At 46.3% G+C, this 18,655-nt stretch overlaps 1 protein-coding gene across 1 annotated transcript in view; it reads right to left on the minus strand.

Moving 5' to 3' along the window:
- NR4A3 (nuclear receptor subfamily 4 group A member 3) overlaps window positions 1-18,655 on the minus strand; it is a 49,321-nt gene that overhangs the window by 19,494 nt on the left and 11,172 nt on the right. Inside the window, exons 3-4 of the mRNA XM_060247800.1 lie at window positions 18,061-18,190; window positions 16,516-16,688 (exon numbers count right to left, since the gene is read on the minus strand). Coding sequence (XP_060103783.1) covers window positions 16,516-16,688; window positions 18,061-18,190 — 303 coding nt within the window. The remainder of the gene's footprint in view (window positions 1-16,515; window positions 16,689-18,060; window positions 18,191-18,655) is intronic.

The raw sequence follows: 18,655 nt of genomic DNA on the forward strand, positions 1-18,655 counted from the left end.
TTCCAAGGACTGGGAGGAGGCGGGGGGGATGATGGTTTCAGAATAATACACTTGTGCACTTTATTTCTATAAGTTTGCTGTAGAGGTAAAGTGTGCAGACTCTTATTTGGGAGAACCAGGTTTGATTTCCTACTCCTCCACTTGCAGCTGTTGGAACGGGCTTGGGTCAGTCAGAGCTCTCACAGAGCTGTCCTTGAAAGGGCACGTTCTGGGGAGAGCTCTCTCAGCCCCATCCACCTCACAGGGTGTCTGTTGTGGGAGAGGAAGGTTAAGGAGATTATGAGCCACTCTTAGGCTCTGAAATTCAAAGTAGAGGGCAGGATATAAATCCAATGTTTCCTTATTATTATTACATTGTAATATATAATGAAATAATTATACAACTCACAGCGTGGTTGCTAAAAGGCCGCGGACGGGTACCGATCCACGGCCCAGGGGTTGGGGACCCCTGTCCTACATGTTCAGGAGAGAGCAAATTACGGGGACCCCCAGTTTAACAGAAGCTTCCTTTGTGGAACACTCCGCATTCTGCAGTGCTGTCCTGTGCAGAACAAAGCTTGAGCTGGTGGCACCTTTAAAACCAACAGCATTTTTTTCAAGGTATAACCTTACATGTGCATCCACGCGTCTTCATTGATTTCAAGAGGCTTAAAAGGATGTAACTGCACAGGATCTCTCTCTTTTTTTTAAAAAAAGGTAAAGGTGGAAGCACCAGTCGTTTCCGACTCTGGAGTGACGTTGCTTTCACAACGTTTTCACGGCAGACTTTTTACGGGGTGCTTTGCCATTGCCTTCCCCAGTCATCTACACTTTCCCCCCAGCAAGCTGGGTACTCATTTTACCGACCTCGGAAGGATGGAAGGCTGAGTCGACCTCAAGCTGGCTACCTGAACCAGCTTTCGCTGGGATTGAGCAGAGAGCTCTGACTGCACTGTTGCAGCTTTACCACTCTCTTTGTGAGGCATAAATCACAGCTGGCCTGCCCAGAGCAGTGGCAGGAGACAATAATTGGGAGGGGGAGGAGGGCGGAAACCCAGCAATGTCATCTGCACTACTATGTCACTTCCCGGGGAAAATCTGGAAGTGACGTAGGGTAGCTCTAGGAATGGTTGGAAACTCTATGGCAGGGGTGGCCGAACTTGCTTAATGTAAGAGCCACGTAGAATAAACATCAGATGTTTGAGAGCCACAAGACATGAATGCCAGATATTTGAGAGCCGCGAGACCGGGACGGAGGGAGGGAATAGATGCGGGAGGGAGAGGTGGAAAGAAAACCGCTTTAACTTTAAATGCATTCTCCAAGCTCCACACCAGCCAGTGGGGCGGTGGGAGCTTCGAGAGCCACACAATATGTGTGAAAGAGCCACGTGTGGCTCCCGAGCCATAGTTTGGCCACCCCTGCTCTATGATTTTGCCGTATCTTTGCCAGCAATCCCTAGAGCTGCTCTGTGCTACTTTGGGGGTTTCCATGCTGATTATTCCGTTTTCTCAGAGCTTGCTTCAGATGATGAAGAAGAATTGCAGATTTAAACCCCACCCTTCTCTCTGAATCAGAGACTCAGAGCGGCTCACAATCTCCTATATCTTCTCCCCCCACAACAGACACCCTCTGAGGTGGGTGGGGCTGAGAGGGCTCTCCCAGCAGCTGCCCTTTCAAGGACAACTCCTACAAGAGCTATGGCTGCCCCAAGGCCATTCCAGCAGGTGCAAGTGGAGGGGGGGGGGGAATCAAACCCGGTTCTCCCAAAGAAGAGTCCGCGCACTTAACCACTACACCAAACTGGCTCTCCTAAATGGATGCTTATCAGTTTATTTATTTATTTATTCTATAACTTATATCCCGCCCTTCCCACAAAACGGCTCAGGGCGGCTCACAGCAAACAATAAAACAGTAAAACAGAGTTCAGAATTATTACATTTAAAAGTCAAAACATTTAAAAAACCTAAAAAACCTTAAAATGTTAACATTAAATCTATACCGTATGAGTCACAGAAATCTAATAAGCTACATTTATTTCCCAGTCAGGCGTAGGCTAACCGGAAGAGTTCCTCTCCCACAACAGACACCCTGTGGGGTGGATGGGGCTGAGAGAGCTCTCCCCAGAACCTGCCCTTTCAAGGACAACCTTATTTCTCCCTTATTTCTAAACCTTATTTCAAACTCTGCATCAAGCCAAGTCACTGGCTACCCTGCCCCCCCCCCCCCATAGTTTGGGGGGAGGGGTGTTCCTGGGGAAGGGGGCAGTTGATCTGAGCCATGCTGTGGCCACGCTTCAGACAAGATGTGATTATTTCACAAAACATTTACTTTTTAGCTAACGGTCTCGGTTGTAGTCCCACAAACCTCTTTCGCTAGCAGCGATGCTTTCCTTTGTGGCCTCTTGTGGAAGGCTGCTGGCCACTGCTAGCCAAATGGGCCTGCAGGATCTGACCCGCTGGCTCCAGCTTTTGGTATAGGATGGTCTGTCATCCTGGACGGTCTCAGCGTGTTCCCAGCACGGTGTAGTCATTAGCGTGTCAGACTAGGACCTGGGAGACCCGGGTTCGAATTCCCACTCTGCCATGGAAACTTGTTCAGTGACCTTGGGCCAGTCGTGCACTCTCAGCCTATCCTACCTCACAGAGTTGTTGTTCTCAGGATACAGTGGAGGAGAGGCTAATTACGTAAACCCCCTTGGGGAGAAAGCCACTTGGGGGGGGGGGGGGTTGGTGGGATATAATCAAGTCAATTAAAAAGAATAACATTTGGCTTGTGTGTGTTGCCACGCTCATTAACAGAAGTGACTTAGCCTCTCGTGCAGCCTTCATGGCAAAGGCTTATGCAAGTTCCTCGCACCTTTTTTCGCCCCAACTGCTTTTACCCGCACTGGGGAGGAAATTACTGCTAAGCTTTCTGTGGCAGGAGAAAAAGCAACTTGCGAATGCAAATTTTCTGCAAGCAAAAAGCGAGCCTGCCATCTTTAAATTACGTCATGCTAGTTTGAGGAGGTCCTCTTGAATTAGGTATACTCACCCCTCAGCTGTCCCAAACACAATTAAAAAGAGGCAATTTAAAACATAAGGCATCAGAAGAGCCTTGCTGGATCGGGCCCATGGTTCAGCTAGTCCAGCATTTTGTCTCGCGCAGCAGCCAACCAATACCTCTGAAGCAGGGGTCCCAAACCCCCAGGCCATGGACCGGTACCAGTCCGTGGCCTGTTAGCAACTGGGCCATGAGTTGTATCATTATTTCATTATATATTACAATGTAGAAGTTGTAGTAATAATAATAATAATAATAATAATATGACATTGGATTTATATCCTGCCCTCCAATTTGAATTTCAGAGTCTCAAGCGGCTCACAATCTCCTTGACCCTCCTCCCCACAACAGACACCCTGTGAGGTGGGTGGGGCTGAGAGAGCTCTCCCAGAAGTTCCCCTTTCAAGGACAACTCTGCCAGAGCTATGGCTGACCCAAGACCATTCCAGCAGGTACAAGTGGAGGAGTGGGGAATCAAACCCGGCTCTCCCAGATAAGAGTCCACACACTTAACCACTACACCAAACTGGCTCTCCAACACCAAACTGGCTCTCCAGAAAGAAAGAAGAAGAAGATATTGGATTTATATCCTGCCCTCCACTCCGAAGAGTCTCAGAGTGGCTCACAATCTCCTTTACCTTCCTCCCCCACAACAGACAACCTGTGAGGTAGATGAAGATATTGGATTTATATCCCGCCCTCCACTCCGAATCTCAGAGCGGCTCACAATCTCCTTTACCTTCCTCCTTCACAACAGACACCCTGTGAGGTGGGTGGGGCTGGAGAGGGCTCTCACAGCAGCTGCCCTTTCAAGGACAACCTCTGCCAGAGCTATGGCTGACCCAAGGCCATTCCAGCAGCTGCATGTGGAAGAGTGGGGAATCAAACCCGGTTCTACCAGATAAGAGTCCACACACTTAACCACCACCCCAAACTAATAGAAATAAAGCGCACGTATCATCCCGAAACCATCGCACCTGACCCCCCTCCCCGGTCCGTGGAAAAACTGTCTTCCACAAAACCGGTCTCTGGTGCCGAAAAGGTTGGGGACCACGGCCGTGGAGGGCCAACAAAAGAGCATAGAGGCCGAGGCCTTCCCCTGATGTTGCCTCTTGGCTTTGTGATTCAGAGGATTAGTACCTCTGAATGTGGAGGTCTCCCTCAGTCACCACAGCTAGTCATCCTAGCCATTGACAGACTTCTCCTCCATGCATCTTTCCAATTTCCTTATAAGAACATAAGAAGAAAATTCCTTGGGTTGTGTTAATGTTCAGCCCTAGATCTAACTAGCCACTTCACTGGAAAGCGGAGGGGAATGAATTAGCTTTGAACTACCAAACCTGGGACTCAAATTAATAAATAACAATACAATTTTAGTGCAATGGCTGCCAACACCATCAGTCACCGTGAACTGAAATAGGGTCGTTCTTAGCCAGCGGGCAATTAGGGCAGCAGCCTTGGATCCTGTGATGGGGAAGCAGTAATCCTCACCGATGGAAGAACAGGCCCCTCCTGTTGCTATCACTGTTACTTCAGGGTGTGAGCTGCCACCAATGACAAAGATCCGGGCAGCTGGTTCCCAAAAGCAGTGCTTTTGCCCAATCAGAAGGAGATGAAGACTGGGAAGAGCAGCCATGAAGGAGCTAGAAAAGATTCTCAAGTATAAGGATGTGTTGCTAAAGACCAAGATCAAGGTGTAGTGGTTAAGTGTGCGGACTCTTATCTGGGAGAACCGGGTTTGATTCCCCACTCCTCCACTTGCAGCTGCTGGAATGGCCTTGGGTCAGCCATAGCTCTGGCAGAGGTTGTCCTTGAAAGGGCAGCTGCTGTGAGAGCCCTCTCGGCCCCACCCACCTCACAGGGTGTCTGTTGTGGGGGAGGAAGGGAAAGGAGATTGTGAGCCGCTCTGAGACTCTTCGGAGTGGAGGGCGGGATATAAATCCAATATCTTCTTCTTCTTCTATTGCATTCTACCATTACTACATGTGGGTGTGAAAACTGGACAACAAAGAAACTGGATTCATTATGAATGTGGTGTTGGAGGATTGTTACGGACACCATGGACGGCCAAACAGACAAATGAGCTGGTTCTACATCAAAACAACCTGAACTCTCCCTAGAAGCTAAAATGCTCAAACTGGAGCTACTGTACTTTGGTTATATTACGAGAAGATAAAGAGTTACTAGAAAAGACAACAATACTGGGAAAAGTTGGAGGCAGGAGGAAAAGAGGGAGACCCAGCGACAGGTGGATCGACTCAGTAAAGGAAGCCACAAGGGCCCTTAGTTGGCAAGACCCCAACAAGGCTGTGAATGAAAGAATGTTTTGGAGGAGACTGATCTATAGCAGGGGTGGCCAATATGGTTCAGGAGCCACATTTCACACATATTGTGCAGCTCTCGAAACGCCCACCGCCCCACCCACTGACTTGCAAAAGGCATTTTCTCTCTTTCAGTCTCTTCTCCAAGTCAAGCTAGCTGGTGCCTTGGAGAATGCATATATTGTTAAAGTTGCTTTCTTTCCACCTCTCCCTCCCCCATCTATTTTCCTTCCTTCCTTCCTTCGATGTTAAGTCTTGTGGCTCTCGAACATTTGGCGTTTATTCCGTGTGGCTCTTACATTAAGCAAGTTTGGCCACCCCAGTCTATAGGGTCGCCGTAAGTAGGAAGAGACTTGATGACACTTATCACACATACACATGCACTTCACGCACATCTTTTGCCACCCACACTCCTGCCTTCCTCGGGCAAAATGAGAACCATGTAAATGACAGCAAAGGCAGCCACAGAAAAGAAGGACGGAAAGGACAGGCGACATGGCAACTGTGTTGCCTCTCATTGCCTTGAAGCATTTTCAAGTACATGCAGAGTCCCCGAGTGGACACTTGGTCAATGAGACTACCACCCAATCAAGGCAGATAGATCCAGGTGGGCAGCCATGTGGGTCTGAAGAAGCAGAAACAGCAGAACAAACAACGTTTGATTCAGAATGTCAGTTTTCGTGTGCTAGAAGTTTCTTGGATCTTGGGGTCGTGGTAGATAACTCACTGAAAAAGTCAAGACGGTGTGCGATTGCAATAAAAAAGGCCAACGCCATGCTGGGAATTATTAGGAAGGGAACTGAAAACGAATCAGCCAGTATCATAATGCCCCTGTATAAATTGATGGTGCGGTCTCATTTGGAATACAGTGTGCAATTCTGGTCACCGCACCTCAAAAAGGATATTATAGCATTGGAAAAAGTCCAGAAAAGGGCAACTAGAATGATTAAAGGGTTGGAACACTTTCCCTATGAAGAAAGGTTAAAACGCTTCGGGCTTTTTAGCTTGGCGAAGCGTTGACTGCGGGGTGATATGATAGAGGTTTACAAGATTATGCATAGGATGGAGAAAGTAGAGAAATAAGTACTTTTCTCCCTTTCTCACAATACAAGAACTCGTGAGCATTCAATGAAATTGCTTAGCAGTCAGGTTAAAACAGATAGAAGGAAGTACTTCTTCAGCCAAAGGGTGATTAACATGTGGAATTCACTGCCACAGGAGGTGGCAGCGGCTACAAGCATAGCCAGCTTCAAGAGGGGGTTAGATAAAAATATGGAGCAGAGGTCCATCAGTGGCTATTAGCCACAGTGTGTGTGTGTGTGTATATATATATATATACATATATATATTTGGCCACTGTGTGACACAGAGTGTTGGACTGGATGGGCCACTGGCCTGATCCAACATGGCTTCTCTTATGTTCTTATCAAACTTTGTTGGTCTTAAAGGTGTTACGGGACTCCTACTTTGTTCTGCCCAATCAAAGTGTTAGCGGATCAGTCATACTTTGTGGTCATTCATCCGACACTGAAATCTGCATGCATTTGCATATGAATTTCAGCAACTGTTCTGAAGGAGGAAAGGAAGCATGTGCTCTAGCAAAGAACCTCTCTTCTTGTGCGAGAGCCAAGGAGGCATCCATCTTCTAAGATGATCTCCACAAATCAGAATTTTGTAAATACTTGCAAAAAACAAGTACTTATGTAAGCAAACCCCTGCTGCTGATAGCTGAACAAACTGATGCCCAGTCTTCCATGGAGTCTTAATAAAGGAGCAAAATATTTTAACCCGTTACTCTGGGCGATTAATTCAACACTGCCCCCATGCTGACATACCTAACTCAGTTCCCTTTCCTCTGGGGGAATCTTTGACAAAAGCCTTTTTGTCACTCACTGTTAGGAGAGGTGTTTTTCCCCCTGGCTCCTGTTCTCTTGGCAGGTTTTGGCCCTTGCTCTCCCTGCTGATGCAGAGGAAGTGGAGGAAGAAGAAAACGGTGCCATGGAAATAGGACGTGCGGCCATTCTTCCTCTGAAGCAAGCCTTCTGTGTGTGATGCCAGCTAACTTCCAAATACCTTAATATATCTTAAGTTAGAAATATCTCATGATCTACGCAGCCCTCCTTTTGTAGAAAAACAGGTGATGGAACTCATTAGCATATGCCGCCCCCTCCACCAGCCAAAAGCAACTTGACGCAAGAAAGGAGAGCCCCAGGCAAGTGAGGCCTGCTTGGTGGGCTAGAGATCCAGCCAGCCCAAGCAGGCCTCGCTCACCTGGGACTCTCCTTGGCCAGCTGCCCCGAGTCAAAAGGTCAGCAAGCCACCCGCTGCCCAAAATCACATAAGAAGAGGAGAAAGGGTGGCATGGGCTTCTCTAGGGGTTAATGAGGGCTTCTGGGAGCGTGGCAAAGCCCCTGTGGCTGGCTGCCCGGCTGCCCGCTCTCCTAATCCAGGGATTGTTATGCAGCTGCACCTACTATTCAATGGACAAGGCAGGTGGGGAGGAGGAGGGGGGCCTTCAGAAAGGCTCAGGAGCTGTGCTCCGGTGAGCTCCTGCTGAATTAAGGGCCAGGATCTATGCAGGCCTCATTTTCGGCAGGAGCTCTGGAATCTCTAAATTTCAAAGGCAAACCACCCTGTAAAAAGTTTTCTGTGAAAACGTTGTGAGAGCCAGTTTGGTGTAGTGGTTAAGTGTGCAGACTCTTATCTGGGAGAATCGAGTTTGATTCCCCACTCCTCCACTTGCACCTGCTGGAATGGCCTTGGGTCAGCCATAGGTCTGGCAGAGGTTGTCCTTGAAAGGGCAGCTGCTGTGAGAGCCCTCTCCAGCCCCACCCACCTCACAGGGTGCCTGTTGTGGGGGGGCAAGGTAAAGGAGATTGTGAGCCGCTCTGAGACTCTTTGGAGTGGAGGGCAGGATATAAATCCAATATCTTCTTCTTCTTCTTCATCACCCCAGAGTCGGAAACAACTGGTGCTTGCACAGGGGACCTTTCCTTTCCTTTCTTTCTTAACCCCGCCTCAAAAAACTTACTTCCGTAACCATTGTTCAAATCCCCTGTGAGAATTTTGCTGAACTCTTAAGATTTGACAAACTTGTTAATATTTTTCCCCAGAAAAGAAAAAAGGGAAAATAACCAAAACATACACAGCAGACAGGCAGCATTCTTCATCAGGCCATTGTGGCTGCATAGGAGAATGTAATTTAAAAAGTATGATGGGAGTAAGGTTTTACTATGACAATCTAAGAAGCATTTTAGGGTAGATGCTGAGCTGCTATAATTTAGTCCACCTTCCGGTGATGTCGGGGTGCATGTGGCATATGCAAATGAGTTGTGCTAATGAGCTCCGGCACCTCTTTTTCTACAAACTGACCCCTGGATCTACGTATCTGTCTGTGTGCCAGAGTAGCGGCAGAATACGTAAAAGGGTGAGAGTAAAGGCTCAGAATTTGGTCAGAAGAAATGTTTTGATGCGGAACAGTCAATATTCCTGGAGGAAAATGTCCCGTCCCTTGGATGGTGGGATGTGCCATCAAGTCACAGCTGACTTAGGCGACCCTGAAGGTTTTTAAAAGCAAGAGACACTCAGAGGTGGTTCATCATTGCCTACCTCTGCGCAGTGACTCTGGACTTCCCTGGAGATCTTCAATGAAACTGCTGAGCAGTCGGGTTAGAACCAGTGTTCCCTCTAAGCTGAGTTAGCATGAGCTAGCTCACAGAATTTTAGCCTCCAGCTCACGCATTTTCCCCTTAGCTCAGGAAGGAGGACCCCAGAGCACAATAATTTATGCAGCAGCTCACAACTTTAATACCAGTAGCTCACAAGACTCTGCAGCTTAGAGGGAACATTGGTTAGAACTGATAAAAGGAAGTACTTCTTCATCCAAAGGGTGATGAACACATGGAATTCACTGCCACAGGAGGCGCTGGTGGCAACAAGCATAGCCAGCTTCAAGAGGGGATTAGGACCAGACCGAACTGATTAAATTATTGCAACTTTAGCCATCTTATGTATAATTGAAACTGATGTATGATACGATGTAACTGGGATTGATAGAATTTATAGCACCTATTTTTATTTATTTTAATTAATTTATGTAACTGTACCATATTTAAAGTATTGTTTATCTGTTTTAACTAAATCATGGCGCGCCATGTCTGTGAGCCGCCCTGAGCCCGCCTTTTGGCGGGGGAGGGCGGGATATAAGAATAAAATTTGATTTGATTGATTTGATTGGATAAACATGGAGCAGAGGTCCATCAGTGGCTATTAGCCACAGGGTATAGATGGAACTCTCTGTCTGGGGCAAGTGATGCTCTGTATTCTTGGTGCCTGGAGGGGAGGGCAACAGTGGGAGGGCTTCTAGTGTCCTGGCCCCACTGGTGGACCTCCTGATGACACCTGTTCTTTTGGCCACTGTGTGACACAGAGTGTTGGACTGGATGGGCCATTGGCCTTATGTTCTTAAGTTCCCATCCAAGTACCAAACAGGGTCAATCCTGCTCAGCTACCGAGATCTGACGAGACCAGGCTAGGCTGGGATTTCCAGGTCAGGGATCTGTCCCTTTAAGAGAAGCTTAATGTGTGGAAATGGGCAGATCTGCATGGCCGGAAGGTACATAACATCACCTAGCAAATAACATCCCGTTAAGCCTCTATTAAAGAGACAGGGTGCTTTTCTTCTCCAGGCAGTTAGCAACCCTTCCCGACGCCAGTTGGATAGTATTATTGCCTTGGGATAAGACACTGAAAATAAGCAAACTGAAAGTTGATATTACATCATGAACACAGAGATACGTCCCAGAGGGATCGCCAAGTTGCCTCCCGGAAGCCCCGTCTTTACACTAATCCAGGGGTGTCAAACTCATTTGTTATGAGGGATGGATCTGACATAGATGAGACCTTGTCGGGCCAGGCCGGGCCATGTGTGTTCCTACTTAATATTAGGTAGCAGAGATACAAACTTTATAAAGGACCCAGAGAAACACAAAGTTTAAAAAAACAAACAAACTTAAAACATTAGCACTCGTTGGTCTTAAAGATGCTTTCTTTGTATCTCTCCCGTGGGATCCAGAGAACTGGGCAAAGGAAGCTCTGGATCCTTCCTTTCTTTCCCAGGGCATGAGGAGGAGCCTCAGCCAATGGAGAAAACAGAGGCTTTGCTCTGTAGCTCCTGTGCAATTGAGCAAGCCTTGTGAAGCAAGCTGTGATGCAGAAGGAAGCAAGAGAGAGGGAAAAGGGAGCAGACGACAGCCAGTTGCTCGTAGTCTTATAGGAACCCTCCGGGGGCCTCATTCGGCCCCCGGGCTGCATGTTTGACACCCCTGCACTAAAGCTAGAAGGGGTCCTTGCTCCTGGAAGAGGCTAGCACCTTCCGGCCAAGACCTGTCCGGAAGGCAAGTGGAACTTCAGGTTTGCCACAGTACAGGCAATGGAGAAGTGGGAGGGAAGGGAAGCAGAAAGGAATGGAAAGGAAGCATCCACTCTTCTCAGCAGCAGCTTCAGCGGCTTCTCTTGCTCCACGGATACTTTTGCAGGAAAGATGGAACATCTGGATGACAACCTGCCAATGCTGCTTGGATGGGGACTGGGCTTTCTTGGCAGCAGGAACTCCTTTGCATGTTAGGCTACCCCCCACCATGTAGCCAATCCTCCTAGAGCTTAAGCAGGGGTGTCAAACTCATTTGTTTTGAGGGCCGGATCGGACATAAATGAGACCTCGTTGGGCCCGGCCATGTCTAGTTGGCTGAGCCATGTGTGTACCTATTTAAGATTAATTAGCAGAAATATAAACTTTTTAAAGGACACAGACAAACACAACTAATTAAAAAAAATTAAAATAAAACATGCTTAAAACATTCGCACTTGTTGGTCTTAAAGGTGCTTTCTTTGCATTTCTCCCATGAGATCCAGGGAACTGGGCGAAGGAAACTCTGGCTCTTTCCCTCCCTCCCCAGGGAACCAGGAGAGGGAGGAGCCTCAACCAATGGAGCAAATTGAGATTTTGCTCTGCAGCTCCTGTGTGATTGAGCAAGCCTTTCAAAGCAAGCTGAGATGCAGAAGGAAGCAGACAAGAACCAATTGCTTGGGGGTCTGATAGGAGCCCTCGGGGGGCTTCATTTGGCCCCCAGGCTGCATGTTTGACACCCCTGGCTTATAGGCTACTGTAAGCTCTTGGAGGATTGGCTACATCGGAGGGGGGGGGTGTAGTCTAATATGCAAAGGAGTTCCTGCTACAAAAGAAAGCCCTGGATCAGGACCACTAAATAATTCAGCAACCCTTGTAGAAATGGGGGGCAGGGCTTTTTTTGCAGCAGGAGCTCCTTTGCATATTAGGCCACACACCCCTGGTGTAGCCAATCCTCCAAGAGCTTACAGTAGGCCCTGTAAGAAGACCTCTGTAAACTCCAGGAGGATTGGCTCCATCAGGGGTATGTGGCCTAATATGCAAAGGAGTTCCTGCTACAAAAATAGTCCTGGGGGGGGGGAGAAAACCTGCTAAAAATCCTCTGAAATTGATGGTATTAAAGTTGTGAGCTACTGGCCTTAAAGTTGTGAGCTGCTGCATCAATTAGTGTGCTCTGGGGACCTCCTTCCTGAGGTAAGACAAAAAGGTGTGAGCTGGAGGCTAAAAATCTGTGAGCTAGCTCACGCGAACTCAGCTTAGAGGGAACACTGGCTCTGACCTGGATGGCTCACCGCAACATAAGCTGTTAAACAAATTTAGTCCCTACCTCAGAAACGCTGGGGATGGGCTGTGCTCACCCCATCATGCTAACAAGGAAACAAGAGGACCAAACACCACAAGAAGAGACAAGAACTCTAACAGTGAAAGCCCAGGCAAAGGGACTCCACAGGGACTCATTTTGACGGTCTTCCACTGGAGTGACCCTCTACAGGGGTGCAGTACTCATGTGCAACTTGGGCCTAGAAAGAAGCTTGGGGTGCCCTCCTCTGAACACCATATGAACATATGAAGCTGCCTTATACTGAATTGGACCCTCGGTCCATCAAAGTCAGTATTGTCTACTCAGACTGGCAGTGGCTCTCCAGGGTCTCAAGCTGAGGTTTTTCACACCTATTGGCCTGGACCTTTTTTTGGAGATGCCAGGGATTGAACCTGGGACCTTCTGCTTACCAAGCAGATGCTCTACCACTGAGCCACCATCCCTCCCCCCTCTGGATTGGGATCATGGTACAGTCAAGAGTGGGGGGGTTAACTCCTCCCCCTGTTAGGCTTTTTAAAGACCCAGCAGAGAAAAGGATCCAAGCAGATGCTATGCCATCTTCTTTCCCTATCAGGGACTTAAAGCAATCCAAAAGGGCCCTTTTCATGGCACACAGGGTTAACATCTCTCTCCCCACCCCCACCCCCTTACGGCCATGATCTCAAGCCCTAGGTTGCGGACCTCAACAACCTTCGTGTCAGGAGAGCTTTGCCTCTGACATATGATACCACCCATGCCCCTCTGTTTGGGAGTTTATTTCGTAATTTTTTTTTTAAGTACTGATTGTTTTAAAATGAAAATAGGAGTGGCCAGCTTAGTCCTCAAGCAGCTGTGTTAACCACGTTTGATAATCATTCTTAATGAGGCACAAACCTTCTCTTTAGAGCCAGGGATATTTTTGTCCGGGCTAAAGAGAAGAAGGGCGTCCGGTCTAACCATCGCACACAAGAGTTAGAAGACGTTATCTTTGCAAATGTATCGTGTCGTCCTCAAATTAACCAAATCAGCCCGAATTACAAGTGTAGAACAGAGCTGCAGAGGAGAATCCATGAACGAAAGAGAATGCGTCACCTTTCTTCTACCTGCTAAATCTTCCCTGAATACGCCACCCCCCCTAGATACCCCATGGGAGGGGGAAGCAGAGGTTATTAAGAAAGAATCAGCCAGCAAAGGGAAGCTTAAACGCCCCTCACCTCCTGATTCTACATGCAAACATCCCTCTTGCTGCACTGTGTCCCCCACCTAACACCTTATTTGGTCCTAAAGACAGCATTTTTTGCTCCATCCGACAACCCACCTCGCTGAACAAGGTAGAATTCTCCCTGATATCAATCTGGGTTTTGTCCGAATGGAGAATTTTAATGTTTCAGGATCTACTCACATGTCCCTTGCGTGGCTCGCGTCTGTAGAGGAACTGCACCAGCGCAAAAACAGGTGGGAGACCCGAATTAGGCCTGTGCCCTTTAGAAAGTCTCCTCCTAGCGACTGCTTTTTTGAAAGCAGGTGTCTAAATATACAGTTACTATGGGCTCGTAAATTAACACCGGCTCTAAAACACTGAGTATCAAGAGGTCGAAATAACCCAAGCAGGACTTCATGCTCCCTACATGTTGTGTCGCCCCTGGAGAAGATTCTGGGTCAGAATTCTGGTTAGTATGTTTTGACTATGCTAGACTAGGTGTGTAGGAGATTTAGGAAGCCATGGTTCTTCAGAGCAGTTGCTATGGGAGTGGCACACTTGCCTGTAAAACACAAGGAAAGACTTGGCTCTGACTCAGGAAACCTGTATTCATCTAGCACAGCCACAGAATTAGGAAATACCCTGATATAGAAAGCCACTAAGAAACCATTTTTTTTATAGCTGTAGAGTTAATACATTTAATTTCAACGTAACGTTCTATCAAAAGCGCGTGTATATAATCACAGGATCAACCTTTTTTATCTTATAACCCTCCAAAAAATTAGGGTCCATAACACAGTCGATTCATGTGCAAAAATCTTGGCAAAGGAAGTTTCCTGATCCCTCCTTTGGATGTAAAGATCTCCTGATCCCTCCTTTTGGATGTAAAGATCTCCTGATCCCTCCTTTGGACAAGGTTTTGGCACATGAATTGACTGTGTTACGGACCTTAATTTTTTGGAGGGTTGTAAGAGAAAGAGATCGATCCTGTGATCGTATACACTGGCAGGTGATAGAACGTTATGTTGAAATTTAATGTATGAACTCTCTAACTATAAAATGTTGTTTCTTAGCGGTTTTCCATATCAGACTGTTTTCGACATTAAGACCTCCAGTTTGCGCTTCTTTACAGAATTAGGAAAAGCACACCCTATCTCATGCAAGTAAAACGACTGCATTCCTTCCTTGGTTATCTACAACGTCTGCAGATCAGACTGCAACACACCTAAAGCAGTGCTTCTTACCAAAGTTCATAAACTAAGCAAACCTCAAGCGCTGGTCCGCAACATCCAGCAAGCAAACTCGGAACTGTGCCCTATTGCTTCGAATCCAAAATAACTTTTTACCAACCACCTCACTTTTTTGTAGCTTCTCTCTACCCTTTTGCCATTAATATCCTCCATTTTTTGGCAGGACAACGATAACCCAAGAAAGACTTACATTGCCAAGTTACAGTACAGTCTCTTTTTAACAACGTCAGAACCCATTACAATTTTTTTTTTTTAAATCCGGAACACTCTCCATAAAATCTATAGATTTTCATGTTACTATTAAAAGCCTGAGCGCATATGGTATCCTTACTCATTTCCCTGGATACACCACCGTGCAAACCAGTTATTTCCCTTGGCAACATATGTAGGCAGAATTAGGCAGAAATCAACAAACTCCACTCACTGGGACAACAAAACTCCTAACCCAGTGAAATCTAAAATGCTTAATCCTGAATTACGCTGCTCTAAGAACAGTATTCACCAAGAACATTTGCGCACGTTGCATTGGAATGAACAGAACAGGAACGAACAACAACAGGTGAAATAAGTCACGGTAAGTTTATAGATGAAAAAGTGTATCTGATACATTTGCCTGTCCTGAGTTTACTGAGAAATAGCTCCGACTGAGTTTACTTCCACTTAGGGAATATTATTAAGAGAACACCCCCTCTCCTCCGTTTTAATAAATGATATTGTATATTTTGGAATGCAATGCTCCAGAATACAAAACACTTCACCTGCATGTTAAATAAAATGAACATACAAAAAATAGCCCAAACATCGTTCCGATAAAAATGTAAAATATGAGTGGTTTGCAAAGTAAGTAAATAGTTTTTGGAGGGAAGGACATTGGCATCTCTAGCAACATCTCAGCTTCTGTGGACAAATCTGGGCTCCCAAAAGTGCTTAGTGGTTTCAAGAAAGACTGAAAGTCAAACTCCATACACTTCAACATTAACTAACTGGCTTTAATGGGGTTTATTTCTACTTGAGAAAAGCAGAGGACTGCAACCTGATTTGCATGTCTACTCAGAAGTAATTCCCAGTAAAGAAAATTGCAGCATGCAACTGAAATTGCAAAACGCATTTTAAAAAGATGGTGGGATCTGAAAGGGGTTGCCTTCCCGCTGCCACGTTCTCTCCATTACAAAACTCTCCTCGCTGCACTGGCCAACTTCTGGAACGAAATGGAACTGCTGGGCTACAAAAGATGACAGAGCTCCACACCACATCTGGCATGGGCCAACGCAATCTTGGAGCATGAGGGCTAGGCTGACATCACAAGAGAGAAAAATGGACCATTTTCTCCAGCTGCAGCACCTGGGGGTTCCAGGTTGGGAAATTCCTGGAGATTTGGGAGTCCCCAGCAGGATGTCCCACGGAGCCCACCCTCTGCAGCAGCCGTTCTCTACAGGGGAAATTGATCTCTGTAACTCTGGAGACCAAGTATAGCTCCAGGAGATCTCCATGCCCCACCTAGGCAGCTTAAGAAACAAATTAAACAGACAGATCCAAGCGGGCAGCTGTGTTGGTCTGAAGCAGTAGAACAAACTATGAGTCAAGGCGCACCTTTAGGACAAACGACGTTTCATTCAGAACGTCAGCTCAATTTTTTTTTTGCTCAATTTGTTAATCTTACTATTCCATCCTTGGATCTTAAACTTGTACCATTCTGCATTTTAAACCACGGCCTACCAGCTATATGTAGCTCTGCTCACTGTACCTGATTCCTCGTCTGATGAAGTGCGCTTAGAGCACACGAAGCTTATGTTCTGAATAAAACTTGGTTGGTCTTAAAGGTGCAACTGGACTCCAAATTCAATAGACACCAGCCATTAAGAACCACCCCTCGTTACAGCCAGAAATGCGGCACCCACCCAAGGGACTACCTGAAAGCCCGCTGCACTGGGTGGGTGGGGTCTCGGCGATGTTAACCCCAGAAAAGCTTTCGATCCTAGAATTCCACATGTGCAGAAAAATCACCAACACCTACCCTGGAGTAGTCCAGCTCCCTGGGCGCCGAGTCGGATAAAGCTCGCACAAGGGCGTTCAGCATGCTGGCGGGCGGAGACGGTGGGGAAGGCTGGGGAGGTTCCTGCTGTAACGGGCTCTTTGGTTTGGAAGGCAGCCGCCCTCGTCTCCCTTTTAAGCTGTCAGTGCGGACGACTGGTGGAGGAAGGCAAAAAGGAAGAGAGGCCATCAGCCTTCAGAGGCTCCAGTGGCCAGTTCCTACGTGGCCAGTGCTGCAGGGTCACCATCACAACTGGGACTCCCACAAGGCAATAAATAAAGACGTAATAGCCAGGCTCATTCATTTCCAGGGCACACATGAACATTACGAATCCGTGTCTTTCGTGCTTCTCGGCAGCATTGGCTAAAAGCCCGAGTTCCATTATAATGATGTTTTGTTTTTTTCTTCGGCAGAAGCATTCCCTAAATGTTTTGCACGAGCTTTCCACAAGTTAGGCCTGTGCTGTATCTGTATTTTAGACACGTGCGTTGGATCTGCTCAGACAAAACCTACTTGCAATTTGCACATAAATATAATAATGTCTGTATGACAGTGAAATGGAATATTCATGAAGATCCACCAAAAAGCTAAAGTGGGCCATCGTTTACAAGAAATTTGCTGGGAAATTGCAACTGATTCCCTTGGAAATCAAGAGAAATACTCCAGGGGTTAATGTTACCCATAGGAAAGATTCAATAATTAAAATTAATTAACAGTGCAATCCTATAAAGAGTTACACCAGCCTAAGCTAATTGATTTTAACGGGTTTAGACTGACTGGAGTAACTCTATTTGATTGAACTGTAAATGCAGTTAATAATTTGTTTTAACTGTTTTGGTAATTAAAATTATAAATGTGTATATTACCAGACCTTCAGTTTAGTTTCTGAGATAATAAAAGAAGCATACAGTAAGATACAATGCAAGGAAACACGCCCCCCAGGTATTAGTTATGGTCAAATGGAAATATAATTCATATTTTTTTTGTTATTCTCTGTTACAATAAATATCAGGACCAACATACTTTAAAACACATAAAAAAACCGGGCCCCAATAATGAATCAGCTTTAGTTGATGGATCTATGTATTAAAAACAGTTAAAATCTGACAAGCACTAACAAATCACAAACATTATCATTTATCTGTACGATGCCTAAATGTGTGCTTAATGCTTTTTAGAAGAAAGTAAGTAGCAGTATTTAAATTGGTTGGTAGGGTCAGAGTAGGACCTGGACAGACAAGATTACTTGTGATACAACATGCTCCCCCCCAAAAGACAGCATATGCAAAGCCTTCCCTGTAAAAAAGTTTTGTTTCCCAGTCTAATGCTCTTCAGAATCACGTTGTTGTTTGGAATAAAGAGATCCTGCATACACCAGAATGACTGCCACACATAAGAACGAGGACCGGCATTGTGATTTCTAAAAGGCAGCATTTGAATGAAGGAGTCCCCCCCCCCTCCCCACTTTCAAGCCCCAGCCATTTCAGGGAGCGCGAGGTGCAGGCTAATAATAGCCGAGCTCTTTACCTTCTTTCACCATGCCGACGCTGAGACACTTCTGAAATCGGCAGTATTGACATCTGTTTCGACGGCGCTTGTCCACGGGGCAGTTTTTATTAGCCAGGCAAACGTATTTTGCATTTTTCTGAACTGTCCTCTGAAGAAAACAAGAGCGCGAGAGAAGAGTCAGTGCGAGGAAGCTGGCTCCTGACAAGTTGCATTTTAATTACCACGCGAGAAGCGCCACTGCAATTCGAATAATTAGATAAAATTAATTTCCTAACACGCTTGCCTCCAGGAAAAAAAACAATTTTATTAGTGTTAGCGACTGACAATGGGAATCATCGAGGACAGTTCGGAAGCCCCACGCGGGAGACAGCCGCTTCTTCACTGATCAAAATCGTATCTGAAATTACCAGGTCATTGCGTTGTACCTTTGGGGATTAGATTAGCTCGGCTTTTAATATTCCTTTGGGAACAATTTTCAACTCGGTTCATTCCCCTGATTATTGGTGACCTTATTAAAATAAAATCAAAATCCCAAGGATTGATTGTTTAGCTATCATCATTGCTAGGTATCAAAATAAATTGGTTTCACTCGTGGTTAGGATCAGCAAAAAGG

The sequence above is a fragment of the Heteronotia binoei genome, chromosome 10, assembly GCF_032191835.1.
Source record: "Heteronotia binoei isolate CCM8104 ecotype False Entrance Well chromosome 10, APGP_CSIRO_Hbin_v1, whole genome shotgun sequence".
Taxonomy (NCBI): Eukaryota; Metazoa; Chordata; class Lepidosauria; order Squamata; family Gekkonidae; genus Heteronotia; species Heteronotia binoei.